General features: G+C 37.4%; 1 protein-coding gene across 1 annotated transcript in view; it reads left to right on the top strand.

Moving 5' to 3' along the window:
• The window catches only part of LOX (lysyl oxidase), a 6,704-nt gene extending 2,558 nt beyond the window's left edge, over nucleotides 1–4,146 (top strand). Inside the window, exons 3-5 of the mRNA XM_010137036.1 lie at nucleotides 1,215–1,371; nucleotides 3,754–3,849; nucleotides 4,027–4,146. Of these exons, the coding sequence (XP_010135338.1) occupies nucleotides 1,215–1,371; nucleotides 3,754–3,849; nucleotides 4,027–4,146 (373 nt within the window). The remainder of the gene's footprint in view (nucleotides 1–1,214; nucleotides 1,372–3,753; nucleotides 3,850–4,026) is intronic.
• Nucleotides 4,147–14,297: the final 10,151 nt, after the last annotated feature.

Raw genomic sequence — 14,297 nt, 5'->3', positions numbered from 1 at the left:
TCTTTCCCCTGAAAAATACCACCACCACTACAAAAATAAAATAAAAAAAAATCCAATTCTAGTGCTTACAAGTTGATAAATGGATGAAATGGATAGAGAGCTATTGAAATCTTCCATTTGTAGAAAAGCAGTTTCTTAGTCTGCCATGATAGCCCAGCTATCACTATCCAGATGCAAAATGTCTCTGATGTTGATTCAGTTCTTGGACAGAAAATCATTGCCTACAAAAAATCATGCATTTCTTGTGTGATTTCCATGACAGTGAAACAAGCTTGTTTGGAAATGAATTACAACTGCCAACTGGTTTGGCTAGCCATCAGGCTTCAGTGTTAGTCATCATCATCTGCGGACCAGTTTTAGTGTTCCGGCCTGTGAGACTTGTGTGCTTATCTTCATTTTAGCAATATGTTTAAATTCTGTTTAATTATGTTTTTTGTGGACCTCTTGAGCTGAAAAACATTCGTAAGTAACAGCAGCCAAATGCTGCACAGACAAAGTCCATAGTACAAATTCAGTTTTCCATGTGTTTGGAAAAAGTGAAATTGCAACAATAATGGGTGCTCAAGTCCACAGTAAGACCTAGAACTCACTTTGTGTTCCAGCTCACTTTTGAAAGGGAGACTACACTGCAAAAATTGTTGATATCGGACAAGATCTGCATTGCCCGTACACAGAAGCTGATTTTTTAATGCAGATTTTGTTTTCACTAATGCTAGGAATGTATTACGTTGATTGAGGGCCATGGAAATATGAAAGTAAATTGTTGGGGTTTTGCTAGGAAGTAGCAAACTTCCCTGGAATTTACAGTATGTAAGGTAAGCATTCCTAGCGGAACTCTGGCTAAAGGCAGTTATAAGACGTGCAATTCAAATGTGAACTACTTAATATTTGCTGTTGTTATTGGAAAAGAGTTGAAGCAGGACATGTTGGAAAAACAGTGCTGTTATGGAGTCTTTCCCTTAACAAATTAAAAAATCTTATTTATTTATATAAGATGCCATTTTTGTAGTCATTGAAAATTAGGGTAATCAAAATAAAACTTAATTGAATGGTCAGTAATAGGAAATTATACAAACACACAAGTTCTGTGTAATAAATAAAGTTTGGCCAGAACTAACAGAAAGTAGATTAAATAGGAATATGTTGAAGTGATATTGATCTGATTAAATCAAATTAAAGATCTGATCTTCAGTAACATATCTGTGGTTTAACAGACATTATCACAGCATGGATGAATTCAGCCACTATGACTTGTTGGATGCAAGCTCTCACAGAAAAGTTGCTGAAGGACACAAAGCAAGTTTCTGTCTTGAAGACACCTCCTGTGATTATGGATATTATAGACGGTATGCATGTACAGCGCATACACAGGTAAAAGTGGGTTCGGACGGAGGCAACCAAGTTTTTTTGCCTCCCTAATTTACCTTTGGATATTTTTTCGACCAACCATCTGATGTCCTAAATTATCTTACGCCCTAACTAGCTCTGAAATTCTCTGTCATAGAGGCCAGGATAGCAACTTGGATGCTTGTAATTTACCCAGGTGCTGCTAAATGCGGTGTCTCATTAAAATGCAGGAACACTCATTAGCCTAGCATCACTGGTAACTAAACTGTATTAGAATACACCACAAGTTCGTGTGGTTATAGGTCTGGTGAACTGAGGTGGAGGGAATCCAAGACAGAGCCAATAAATAAGTTGTTCCCAGCGTTCATCCCCCACAAACTGCTCAGTGATGTTCTTGACTGGTCCCAGAGTATTTTCTCCCTTGCAGAACAGGAGGTAGCAGGGCGATCAATTCCCCTAATGCCCGTAGCTACCGGATGGCAGTCCAACACAGAAAACTTACACCATAGTTTTACACATGTTTAGAGGCTGTTAAAGAGAAGGACAGCCATGCAAACATTATGATGGGTCTTACACAAATGTAAAGCGAGGTGTTAGGACTTAAGAAGGGAATAGATAAAAAATGGAATGTACCATTATGATATTAGAGAAATCCATGATAGACTCCTACCTTGAATATTGCATGGATTTCTGGTCACCACCTTGCAAAACTGCTACAGAATAGCTTAAAAAATGAAAACAACCAATGCCAGGAGAACAAGGATAATCAGCAGTGTAGTATGGCTACACTGACAAATTTCATAGACTATTCCATTTGGAAAACCAGAAATAATGGAAAGTGGGAATTGTTGGTATTTGCTGTCTCTAACAGCACAAGGATTTAAGGATACGCAAAAGAACTGTCAGACAACAGCTTTAGAACAGAGAGGAGTGCTCTTTTGACAAATTGAATAAAGTATTACATTTCTTGTCATGGCACGTTGCAGAGATCAAAAAACATCTACGTGAATTCAAAAAAATTTTAGACAAAGTAATGGAGGCTATTAAACACAAAATTCTGATGGTCTTAAATACAGTTAAATGCTTGGTGGAAGCCATTTGACTGGGTAAAGGATATTACACTCCCATTTCCTTCGTTGTTTTCTCCTCAAGCATCTGCTGCTGATCACTGTCAGAGACATGACACTGAGGTTGATGGATCTGTGGTTTAACTCGGTGCAGCCATACTTACACATAAACTTGTTTCCCGTATTCTGCAGTTTTTAATCTAGGAGGTAGTTATTTTATCACAAAGAAATGACAGCTATGCTTCACTGGCTGACGTGTCCACATTTGAGTTTTAAATATAATGAATGATCTGCAATACATAAAGGCTTTGAAGAGGTTTTACAAATACCTTTTCTCCTTCTGTAGACTATGACATCTAGCTAAGCAACATACATATTTTACAGCTGGAGTATTTGTGTCACTAGAATCATGCCTGTGTCAGCGTTTCCACTGGAAGCCCATATTTCAGGGGTTTGTAATTGGACTGTGAAACTTTCCTCCAGCCTCAGACTTGGCACATACATGCGAGAGTCTGAGCTGATCACCAGCTGGGTCAAGAGGCAACTCCTGCAGGACCTGGGATTTGTGCACTCTCTGCGTTGCCAGAACAGATCAGCTTTGCCTAGAGCAATCTGTATGGGCCACAGTTAAAGACGCCAGACTTGAACCATCCATACAGTAATACGTGGGGATTATTATTAATTTTTCTAACAGCAAGGAAGTTTTCCAGAAAGATTCATCTGGAAGAAAGGCTACAATTTCAGTTCCCTCAGGTTCTTGTATCATGATTTGCCTGAAGACTCAATGTGAGAAAGGCCCTAGACTCTAGTAGTCAAAGCTGGCGCTCCTGCAGAGTACATCTATAGCAAAAAGTTGCAGCATTCCTTGCATCTGCTCCTAAGGGTAGGGACAGGTTTCAACATGGTGATCAAGTTTCTACTCAAGGACCTCAGAAGATATTTACTTGAGATTTACAGGTATTCAGGTCCAGTCTTTGGTCGGTTTTGCTTTTACTTTCACCTTTTGTAAAGAGCAGTGAGCAACAGCATCAATAAAACGATTACTGTAACAAGAAATAATAAAATACAGATAAAATCCAGGTATCTCAGAGATGAACAACTGTCAATACTACAGGTATTTCTTACGCAGTAGTAATACAGTGCTGTCTGTGAAAGGGGTATGTTAGGCTTGTATGTTCTAGTTTTGATGCTCAAAAGGCCAAGAAAAAATAAGCCTCATTTCCTGAGGTAATTTTCCTAGTGAAATGTGATGGTTAAGGGACCATCAGTCTGAGAGTCCTTAATGTCTAGAATTTTGCAATTTCTAATGGTTTTTTTGACGTCCATCTTAATTTTTAAGGGACTGAGCCCTGGCTGCTATGATACTTACAACGCTGATATAGATTGCCAGTGGATTGATATTACCGATGTAAAACCTGGAAATTACATTCTGAAGGTAAGGGTAATAGGTACTGGGAGTGGTCTGGGGTTTTTGTTTTGTTTTTTGGTGTGTTTTGTTTATTATTTTGTTGTTTTTGTTTTTAAAGAAGCAAATCATATGCATATGTCCTTTTGAATGTAAGTTATCAACCCTAATCCAGAAGTAGACAACGCTGTGTTTTCTCCCCTTAAGGTGAGCGTAAACCCCAGCTATTTGGTGCCCGAGTCCGATTACTCCAACAATATAGTACGCTGTGATATACGCTATACAGGCCACCATGCATACGCCTCTGGGTGTACTATTTCACCGTAAGTACATTCCTTTATCTTGGCAGCTGTTTTATATTCATAGCACTAAAGTTGTGAAACAGATTTATAAAGCTTAGAGGTTTACTTTTTATTGAAAAATAACTGCCACCGTTAATTGCAGAGATACCAGTATCTTTAGTGTGTTGTTTCCTGCGTTTCAGGATCTAGTGTGTTAATTCAGGTGATACTTTTCAAAAGCCTTTTTTGGCAGCAGTGATGGGAACAGTTGCTTTGCTGTTCGAAACTGCATAGCTTTCAAATCCTGACCTCTGGTAATTAAACTATTCCCGTAAGGCTAACACTGATTTTTAAAAATTATTTAGGCTTGAAAAACAAACATAAGTGAGAATTTTGCTCTTGCAACTGTGCCGTCAGGATATACAGCACTTTCAAAATTCTGCTGCTGTCTGGGCTGCTAGATAACTACCTTTGGCTCATGCCTTCTTGTAATTGCACTAAAACCTTTCTGTGCTCATTCTATACCCATCTATAGCACCCACACAGAACTCTTGAGCCCTTAACAGAGATCTTAAGACATCCTGCAAAATCGCACGTGTGTTGTTTTGCTGCTGCTGAAACAGCAGCCATGCTCCTTGAAACAGTTCTTCGAGACACGCTCCATTTACAGTTTAGTTCTTTAAAAGTTTAAACATTGCCACAGCTACATCTTTTCACACCTCCCCCCTCCAAAAAGGCAAATTCATTTAATTAACATTCTCATGGTAGATCAGCTGTAGCTTATTATGTGTGAAACGTACACACGAAACGCAATCAGTCTTCTGTAACACAGAGTTAAGCAGTTCTCAGGATAATATATAAATTCCAGAGCAGTAAATGAAAAGTAAAATAAATGACCAGAGTAGTCCGCAGTAGCAAGCATGGGTGAAACAAATATACTGAAATATTGTGACTACTGCCTAGTTAGCCTTCAAAGTGTTCATCAATTCCTTACTTAGCCTGAGGAAACCAGTAGTTAAATGAGGCTAAAATGAGAAACATTTTTTCACACCAGTGTGGATATCTGTATTTATAATGACACTTCGGTCATACATGTGACAAGTTAAATGGCTTCAGCAAAATCTTCTATTTGTTCTTGCCGTGTGGTGGTCAGATTTGCAAGAAATGGAGGAAAAAGAACAACTGCCGTCCTGCAGGTCATGAGCTGTTATTTTTGGCAGATCTGTGGCAGGAGCTTTTAAAGAATTTCTCTGTAACAGGGCTGACTAATTGGTACTTCTAGGAATATTATTTCTGCTCACATTCACACGGAAGGGAAATGTATGCTTCATGCCTTTTTTAGTTCTTCTCATCTTACCTCTGTAAATGTTACCAAGTTAATATATTCATGCAGGGCGAGGAAGCAAAATTTCTATTATTGTTTGTTGACTTGCTCCCTTCAAGGTGACAGAAAGGTAATCAGCAGATACTCTTTTTGTGTCTGCTTGGTCACCTGCATAACATTGTATCTTTTCTTTCAACAGATACTGAGAAAGATGCAAGAAAATGGATGAGACGGTGCCAAATGTTTTGAACTGAAGTATCATTATGTAAAACTTCGATAGGATGTAAACACTATAGAAACAAAACTACAGAACATGCTCACATACACCCAGACACCTTATGTGATTTTTGAAGCACTTCAGCTGCTTCGCAGCCAAATCTGTAACTGGATTTTAAGCATTTAAATTGGCATTACTTTTATTGCTATTGAAATGTGTGGAAATGGTGATTCATGCACAGATACTCTAAATTTTGAAAACGTAACTCATTCATGAAAGCACGAGTATTTCTTAACTCCTGAAAATTTGGAGTTTAGGTGATAATAGACTTCAGTGGGAATATTGCCGGTGAATGAGTTGAACATATTTTTAAAGGTAGTAAAGATTTATGTAAAATGAATAAAATGCAATAGAAAGTACTAATGTCAGCTATCTCAGAAAACACCAGGATGAAAAACAGTTCAATAGTAACGATACAGTACCATTGAAAGAAAACTTGCTTAGGACATGTTGATATGAATGAGAAAAGTTATGTTCCACTTTCAAGGAATATTAACATATAGCAGAGAAATACATAACATATATATATATATCAGTTATACCCCTGCAAGAAAAATTACGTTTACATTTTTAATACATTAGCAGTTTTTCCATTTTCTAAAGTAAAAAGCAGATGGGGTTTGAAAGAAACCTTTAATCTGTGGAAATGAATTAAAGAACTTACCCACCTTTCTACGTTTAAGAGATTTTTCAAGGTGGGGCTTTTAAAAGACTTCTGCAAACTTTATGTGGATAAAAATAAATACCTGTTCAACAAAAGGGCTCCTGGAGATGGAGTCCTTGATGTAGTCATCTGTGAAAAACATCCAACTTGAACAGGTTAACCATCAAAATAATACAGTCAGTTAACTCAGGTGGCATCACAAACAGAAGTAGGTCGGAATCTCTAACAAAGTATTTTTATCATGAAAAAGCCTACTACCTGCTTCCCCCTTAAGTACTGTATTTGACTTTAAAGATGTATATCTCAGTATTCAAACAATGAAATTTAAAATATACTATATATAGAGGGAAAACAAAGGTCAATGTATTTAACATCCTTCTTGCGGCTGTTCAGGAACCAAACACAACAATGTTAAGGGGAAAAAATTCCAGCCCAAATTAAAAGTTTTTGCTGAACTGCTTAACTGGTGCTGGGTACACCACTCCTCCTCCCATCCCCAAATTATTTTGCTTTTTCGGTGCACCCTGCTGTAAGCTACAGTAGCTGTGATTTTGTTTTTTAAACTGTGAAATAACATATCACAAGGGGATCTGGTGTTTTTTCAGAAGATTTCTGATCATGTAAAACGAAGGATCTACATCTGAAATAAAGGGACCTAGAAATATTGATATTGGTTAAGTTCAATTGACAGTTCAAATGGAAAGCTCAACAGCTTTTAAAAAAAATGAAAAATATATGTGCTATTCAGCGTAGTTAAAAAACGAACTGAGGAGTATGGGGAGGTTTTGTTATCACTATTGAGAGTACTTCAGGCAGTATTTGGAAGTATTTTACGCAATAGAACCCTGTGGATTTAATTTGGAAGTCTTACGAATTATCATAATAACTTGTTCTTTACTACATACGGTTAAGCTGATTTCATGACTATGAAATACTTCCACAGTATTCATAACTTAGTTACAAATTTGCACAACTGGTATGTATTTTTAAAAAGAATCTAAGAAGCAGGAACCAAATGATTACTACTCAGCGTTGGCAGTGGGTGAGGAATGAATACCATTTATACTTGCAGATCCCTTTTTGTTTGCTGAAAGATCCGTTTTAGCACTCAGCCACCAGCATGGACAATGAACAAGAAGAAAAATTCGGAAACAATTTATTAGAAAGCCATTTATTACATATGTTTGCAAAAATGAGGGTCTGTTTAGAGTCTAGGCTTCTGAAATTGCGGCCCAGAAAGTATTTAAGGGGTGTTAAGGGATGCAAGTGCATTCACCTTTCTATAGACTTAGGTCAAAATTGGGGTGAAAGTCCTGACAGCAGCTTGGGCAATGGACACAAAAGCTACTGAAATGGAAGCTAGGCTGTGGGCACGGGCTGCTTCCTGGTAAGAGGTTGTGTGCTCATACCTCTTTGTGCCTGATGCTGAATGTGGGATAAGAGAGCACTAACTGGACACAGAGCAGTCACAGAAACAAGTTTATCCCTCAGCTTATGAGGCAGTAACCTGCTCACATGTCTGTACCCAAACTACTTGCAGAACTCCACTGAAATCAGCAAGGAGCCAAGCATCTGTGGATGCTTAAGCATCTGTGGACCTTAAGCATCTGTGTAGGTGGAGCAAGTTGTAATACTGGACTTAGTCCTTTCAGTGGGAATGGCCTGGTTCGGAAGGGTGTTGAACGCCGTAACTTTGAATATTGGGGATATTGTAGCTACAGAAATGTGGCTTTTCTTTCCGTAGCAAAATATTGTATTTGTTTTGAAATGTGTGTTAAGCAACATGACAGTTATGTACAATAGCATAAAAAAATGGGTAAGATAACATGAACAGTCTGTTTAGAAGAAACCAAGGGATTTTAGGATTAAAAAAAATGAAGGAATGTGACTTCAGCTTCCCCTGTTTAACTATAGTAAATCACAACGCAGTAGAAGAGTTTATTGAATAGCATGTGTAGAAGTAGTTCTAAAAAGGGAAGTGCCAACCAGTAATTTCATTATCTTGGCTCTGCAGTTTTGACCCAAACTTATGTTTGACCCAAAATCGTATGTTTTTCATACTGGAATATAATTATGAGATTATATGCATTTTTATTGAAAAACATTAATAGAAATCATTTTGATAAAAGCTTATTTATACAGCAAATTATATTTTGGAATTCTTTTTACCAGACATGGGGCTTATTCCCATCATCTTGAAAAGGCATCTTGCCATTCGCCTCAGTGGGAGCAAAATCAGATTTAAGTTTTGTGAGAATTCTAGTACAAATTTGCTGTTTTGCAGTCTCACATTTCCCTCAAATCGTAAAAATGTGTGTGAAGCAATTACCTCCCACATTTCAGATCTTTAGATAAAAATTGCACATAAGGAACATACTGTATGACAGGCTCACTACAGGAGGGGTTTGTTATATGTTTTTTTTAATCCTGAAATACATTTGATATTTGCATATTTCTAGACTAAAGTGTAACAAAAATGACAGATTGGTCACCAATGGAACCAACGTACTGTGTAGATTATGTTTTTGTGTTAGTAAAAGTCTACTCATTTTCTCTCTGCTCCAAAGTTTACTGTGCAGTGTCGAATGAGTGCAGACACCAGTTGTACCTTCCTATAGTCAGTCATGCATTGTTTGCAGTGTACTCATTCAAAACCAGCAGGGTGAATTTCATAAATGAGACATGGAAAGGTGGTGGTTTATCCTGTGTCTCACGTTTATGCCGATAAGGCATTTTCATTTTCTCCACATCCTAAAAGGTGCTGAAAGATTTTAACTTGAATTAAAACCAAGGACTATGTTATTGGGAACTTTTTATTATGCAACTAAATGCTACAGATACAGTGAAATGCCACTTGTTCTTGCAACTTTTTTGGAAGGTTTTTAATTATTTCCTTCACTTTTCTTCTGAAAAACCCTTATTTCAGTATCTTTGCATCTTTATCTGAAGAGCTCTAATTTATAATATTCAGGCACTAGCTTTGTATTCTTCATTGCACTTTCATATTGTGTTACATGCCCGTATTATGGTTGCAAGTTTATGTGAAAATGACTTGAATAAAATGTTTCAAGCGTGCTATTTGTCAAAGTATTACACTTAATGCATAGGCCAGATCCATCTTTCAATGACAAAGCGTCAACTGAAGTTGTTATATGAAAATGAGGAAGATTCTGTTACGCTGACATGGTCTCAGAAAAAATGTTGTGACAAGTTAGAAACAAGAAAAAAAAAGTTGCAAGGCATGATAAATTACCTCTCATGCTACAGAGAGGCTTAACACGTGAAGGCATAACAGGCTGAAGTGTGGTTCATCTGGATACAACATTTCCTTACCCTATCAGCTGTCTTGTAGGAACAGGAACTTAGAAACCACTTTCAGAATTTCTGCTCCAGAAACTTCTAATTTAATGGACACAACATTTGAGCAGATCATGGTAGAAAGTTTATGTACTCTAGAACATTGACCAACACATTTAACACTCAGTTATTCCAAAAAGAGTTTATCCTTTGTTCCTTCCATTCTGGGAGTCCAAACCAATGTCCTTGCTGCCTCTTCAATCTGTATGCTAAACTGATGAAACAGGCTGAATTGTGAAGCATCTCTGGTCCCTTCACTGAGAGCAGAACACAGAAGAGCATGGTTATAACTCTGGAATGTTCACTCTAGCAAGAGGTTGTCAAACACTTCAGTATCAACTAGTGGCACTCCTGGCTTTGAGTAAGTGGAGACAAAAATGATGTAATATCTCTTAAAGTTCGTAAAATAAATGTAGAATTATTTCAGATATAAACAATGTTGTGATGATGTTTCTGTAACTTACTTAACAAAGTTATTCCTATACTACTACATATTAGAGCTAAGAGATTCAGACTGAGAAAAGTGCTATCCCTAGAGTGCAGAATTTGCTGTGGACCAGAATCCATGCAAATACAAAAATGCAGTGAAAAGCACATACAATTACTGCAGAAAGTATACTCAAATAAGGCATCTCCTAGTTTCTGAGTGTCTTCTACCCACTGTTCTACTATCTGATTTTCACATTAGATCACCCACCTCATATTGCAAAATAATCTATCACCACTCTACAATTAGAAAGCAGCCCAGCACTTCTGGATAAAAAAAATACTGCTGTAACTGCATTTTCATTCAAGTCCTATTTTTCCTGATCTAATCAGTCCATAAGAACAAATGAGAAATTTATGACTGTTTGAAAATGTTCAAAATGGTGCTATCAATAGAACATCTGCCTTTCTTGAAAAAAAAACAACCAAAAAGCCAACTGCATTTAAACTAATACTGACTTCCTTAAAGGTACTGAAAAATCTGAGATTGTTTTGTCAGTAATTCTGAAGTGAAAAAACTGTGCACCTGAATCTGTCTAGTAGTACCCGACAGTATATACTCTGCCTGAGATCATTTCTTCTATGGTATGCTACTAAACTGGAAAGCATGGTTCACAAGGTTTTTAAAATCTAATCATCACAGAATGCGCTAACTTTCCATATCACTATAAAAATAAACTGGTAGTACTTTGTGAGACGTCTCTGTCTAAACAGTACTACAGATACAAGTTGTGTTAAAATCACGTATATACTGAAAATGTTATAACAAAGAAAAAATGTTCTGAACTTTATCACCAACCTCCAGACCAGTTCACTGGGTTTATCAGTTCACAAAAAAATTGCCCAGCTGCACATAAAAAAATCTTATCAAGTCTCAACCATCACTACTCCTTTGTATAATGCATTAAGGTTGTGATCCAGGTGAGTCACTAAGCACCAGCTAAAAGTAGTAGCAACCCATTAAAATATGAAGCAATGCCAGTAATCTAAACTCTCTTCTCTCATTCACGTTCAGGGTGTTATCTTTTTTTCTTTTCTTTAAAGTACGAGCTCACAAGTGTTTCTGAAGTCAAAAAAAGAGATGTTTTGGTAAGTCAGGCTTCCTTCAGGAAGAATTTTATGGCCACAAATTATAGCTGCAAGAACGGTGTAAGAAACTTGCTCAAATGCCAAGATAAACCAGTGCTCCTAGATCTCTGAGCACATGCAAAAAAGCATTCTAGGACATAAGCTCCTTAAAGAGTCTTTTTATTCTTTCTTTTTTTTTTTAACTACTTTCAATCTTTAACTTTTTATTCTTTAATGTGAAACAACTTTTAAAATACGGTGCTCATCTGCTAAAAGAAACATGAGCTGTCCATGAAAAACTGTATTACAGATGACATCTACCACAAGATGGTAGATGTCTTTTGTTGGAACCAGAGAATTCAGACACCAAACATTTATTCAGCATAGTATTCAGCTAGGATTGATTTACTTATTTATTTAACACATTAAGGATTAGCATTTGCATCTGGAAAACTTAAAAGAGTTTGTATATAGCAGGTAAATTAATGGCTTTTTCTACAAAATATGATCCTTCCCTACAAAACCAAAGTAAACATGTTTCCACAGTTTTTCTTTGATGCTTCTGGCCTTAAATGTTGTTCCACATGGTACAGTGAAAAAAATAAACAACAACAACAAACAACACTGGGAAATGGAAGGTTATTTGAATTTCTAATTCCTCTGAGCAGCACTGCCATTCAGGAAGATAACACCACATATACTGACCTAAGTTTAGGACTCAGAAAAGAAAGCCTAACCAAGTGGCACAAAGACATGCCTAGATAATACTACAAAATGAACTAACCAGAATGTTTAGCCTTCAAGAACGTACAGAGCATGGGAGAACAGTCAGAAATTGCTGGCCTATAAACATTAAGATACAAAGTCTGCAGAAGAGGTGGCCATACCAGCAACAGAGCAGCAAAATATTAAAAAACTCATAAATTTTTTCCTGCCGTTTGACTCTGATATCTTCCCAAGTGAGAAATACATATACTGAGGTATTACACAGTGACTATATGTTTTAGACACATCCCATAACTCCCCGGCGGCGCTGCTGATGGGTAGGGAGTCATTGCTTGACCCAATCCCGAGTATACAAAATCACAAGAACTAGATGAGGCAGGAAAAGACCTCTGGATACCAGTTAGTTCAAACCACTCAAACAGGGTCACCTTGAGATGGTTACCCAGGACTCTGTACAAGTCAGGTTCTGAGTAACTCCAAGGATGGAGACTCCACAATCTTTCTGCATGCTTGTGCCAGTGCTCCATCACCCTCACAGTGAGTAAGTTTTTTCTTGTTTAAGCATAGTTTCTTTTATTTCAATTTATGCCCATTACCTCTTGTCCTGCCAGTTGACAGTACTGAGAAGAGTCTGGCTCAATGTTCTTTAACCACCATACCTCGCATGTCTTCTGCACCATATTTATACGTGCTGACAAGATCCCCCTGAGCCTTCTCTTCTCTTGAACAGTCTCAGCTCTCTGTCTCTACTCACATGTCACATACTTCAAGCCCTTAATCATCTTAATCCATCCCTTTGCTGGACTCATTCCAGTCTGTCCTTGTCCCTTGTGTACTGGGGAATCCAGAACTGGAGCCAGCACTTCAGATGTGGCCTCACCAGTGCTGCGTAGAGGGCAAGGATCACCTCCCTCATCCTGTTGGCAACACTCTTCTAATGCAGCCCAGGAGGCTGCTGGCTTTCTTTGCAGAGACACAGGAAAAGATTTTTTTTTGTAAGAGTAATATGTAGGAAGAACTTCTGCACCTTAAGGGATTACAGATTCCACAAGATTACATGGATTTAATAGCAGACAAATCTGCAGAAACAATGAGGATTATTAAACACAACAAGCTACAGTATCACAGGAAGTCCCTGATGTATAAAACTGGAAGCTTGACGAGTTGGAAGGTGGATGATCTATCACTGTGTGCTTCCTCTATCCCTATGCTTAAAGCAGCCCTTTTGACTACTGTTGAAGGCATTAGGCTAGACGGACCTTTGGTCGGATGCAGGGATACTGGCAGGCATTACAAAATGGTACATGAATTGTACAGTGTATTATCTTACACCCACTCCAGTCATTTACTAACTTTCTGAATTAATTTGATTATGAAAGATAAATACATTTAAATAAAGAACACTGTTAAAGATTAATTACAAGTTCAGAACTTGTTTCGGTTAAGCAGTAGGAAAAGCCCCTGAAGAAAAACACAATGAAGATTTTACCTCACATCCCAAACAAACGAATTTGCTAACTCAGAACAGCACTTAAAAGTCAAATGTTCCTTAGCGTACAAAGATCTTCCATTTTTTTTAGCATTCTTTCTGAAAGTGCAAGACAGATATACTGGAGCACCCAGATACATCCTCCAGTATTAGAGACAGTTTCAGTTCTTCAAATCAGCAGTACAATCAAAGGACAGAGATCACAATTTAATAGGCACATATTTTATTTCTCTCCAGAACTTTTCATATCGTGCATACTACCGATCAGCTTTTCCAGCTACCTTGATACATTAACGAATTTGTGAAGTCCGTTCAAGTTTAAGAATCTCGTACTTTGTCTCAGGTGAGATGTATCTGATAATATAGTCCTAGGATTATTACCTCAATATTTTATATCTCTCCCTCTCTTTTGACATTCAAGTCCTCATACTGTTTTAAGCATATTTTTACACTCACAAACCACCCCCCTCCAAAGAATCTGCACTATTCCTACAGGGCACAAATGATGTTCATAAAAACCATTCATTCACATTAGGGTGTATTTCATAAACGGTGGCCCTATGTAATAGGGTCCATATGACCACAGGACCATACGTTAATTAACAGACAACACAATGAATAAATGAAGCAATCTTCATCATTAACAGATAGTAAGTTCTAGCAGTTGCTTCTTATAGGTTGCGAAGGATAAAGACAGTATTACAAAAACGTTCAAACAGCAGTTGCTACTTCATAAGAAAATACCATAGGATACAAATCTGCAAGAATCTTTTTTTTTAAATCTCAATTTACACAGACATAAGAGT

This window comes from Buceros rhinoceros, unplaced genomic scaffold (assembly GCF_000710305.1).
Source record: "Buceros rhinoceros silvestris isolate BGI_N320 unplaced genomic scaffold, ASM71030v1 scaffold725, whole genome shotgun sequence".
Lineage (NCBI taxonomy): Eukaryota > Metazoa > Chordata > Aves > Bucerotiformes > Bucerotidae > Buceros > Buceros rhinoceros.
This window is presented reverse-complemented; position numbering and strand designations above follow the sequence as displayed.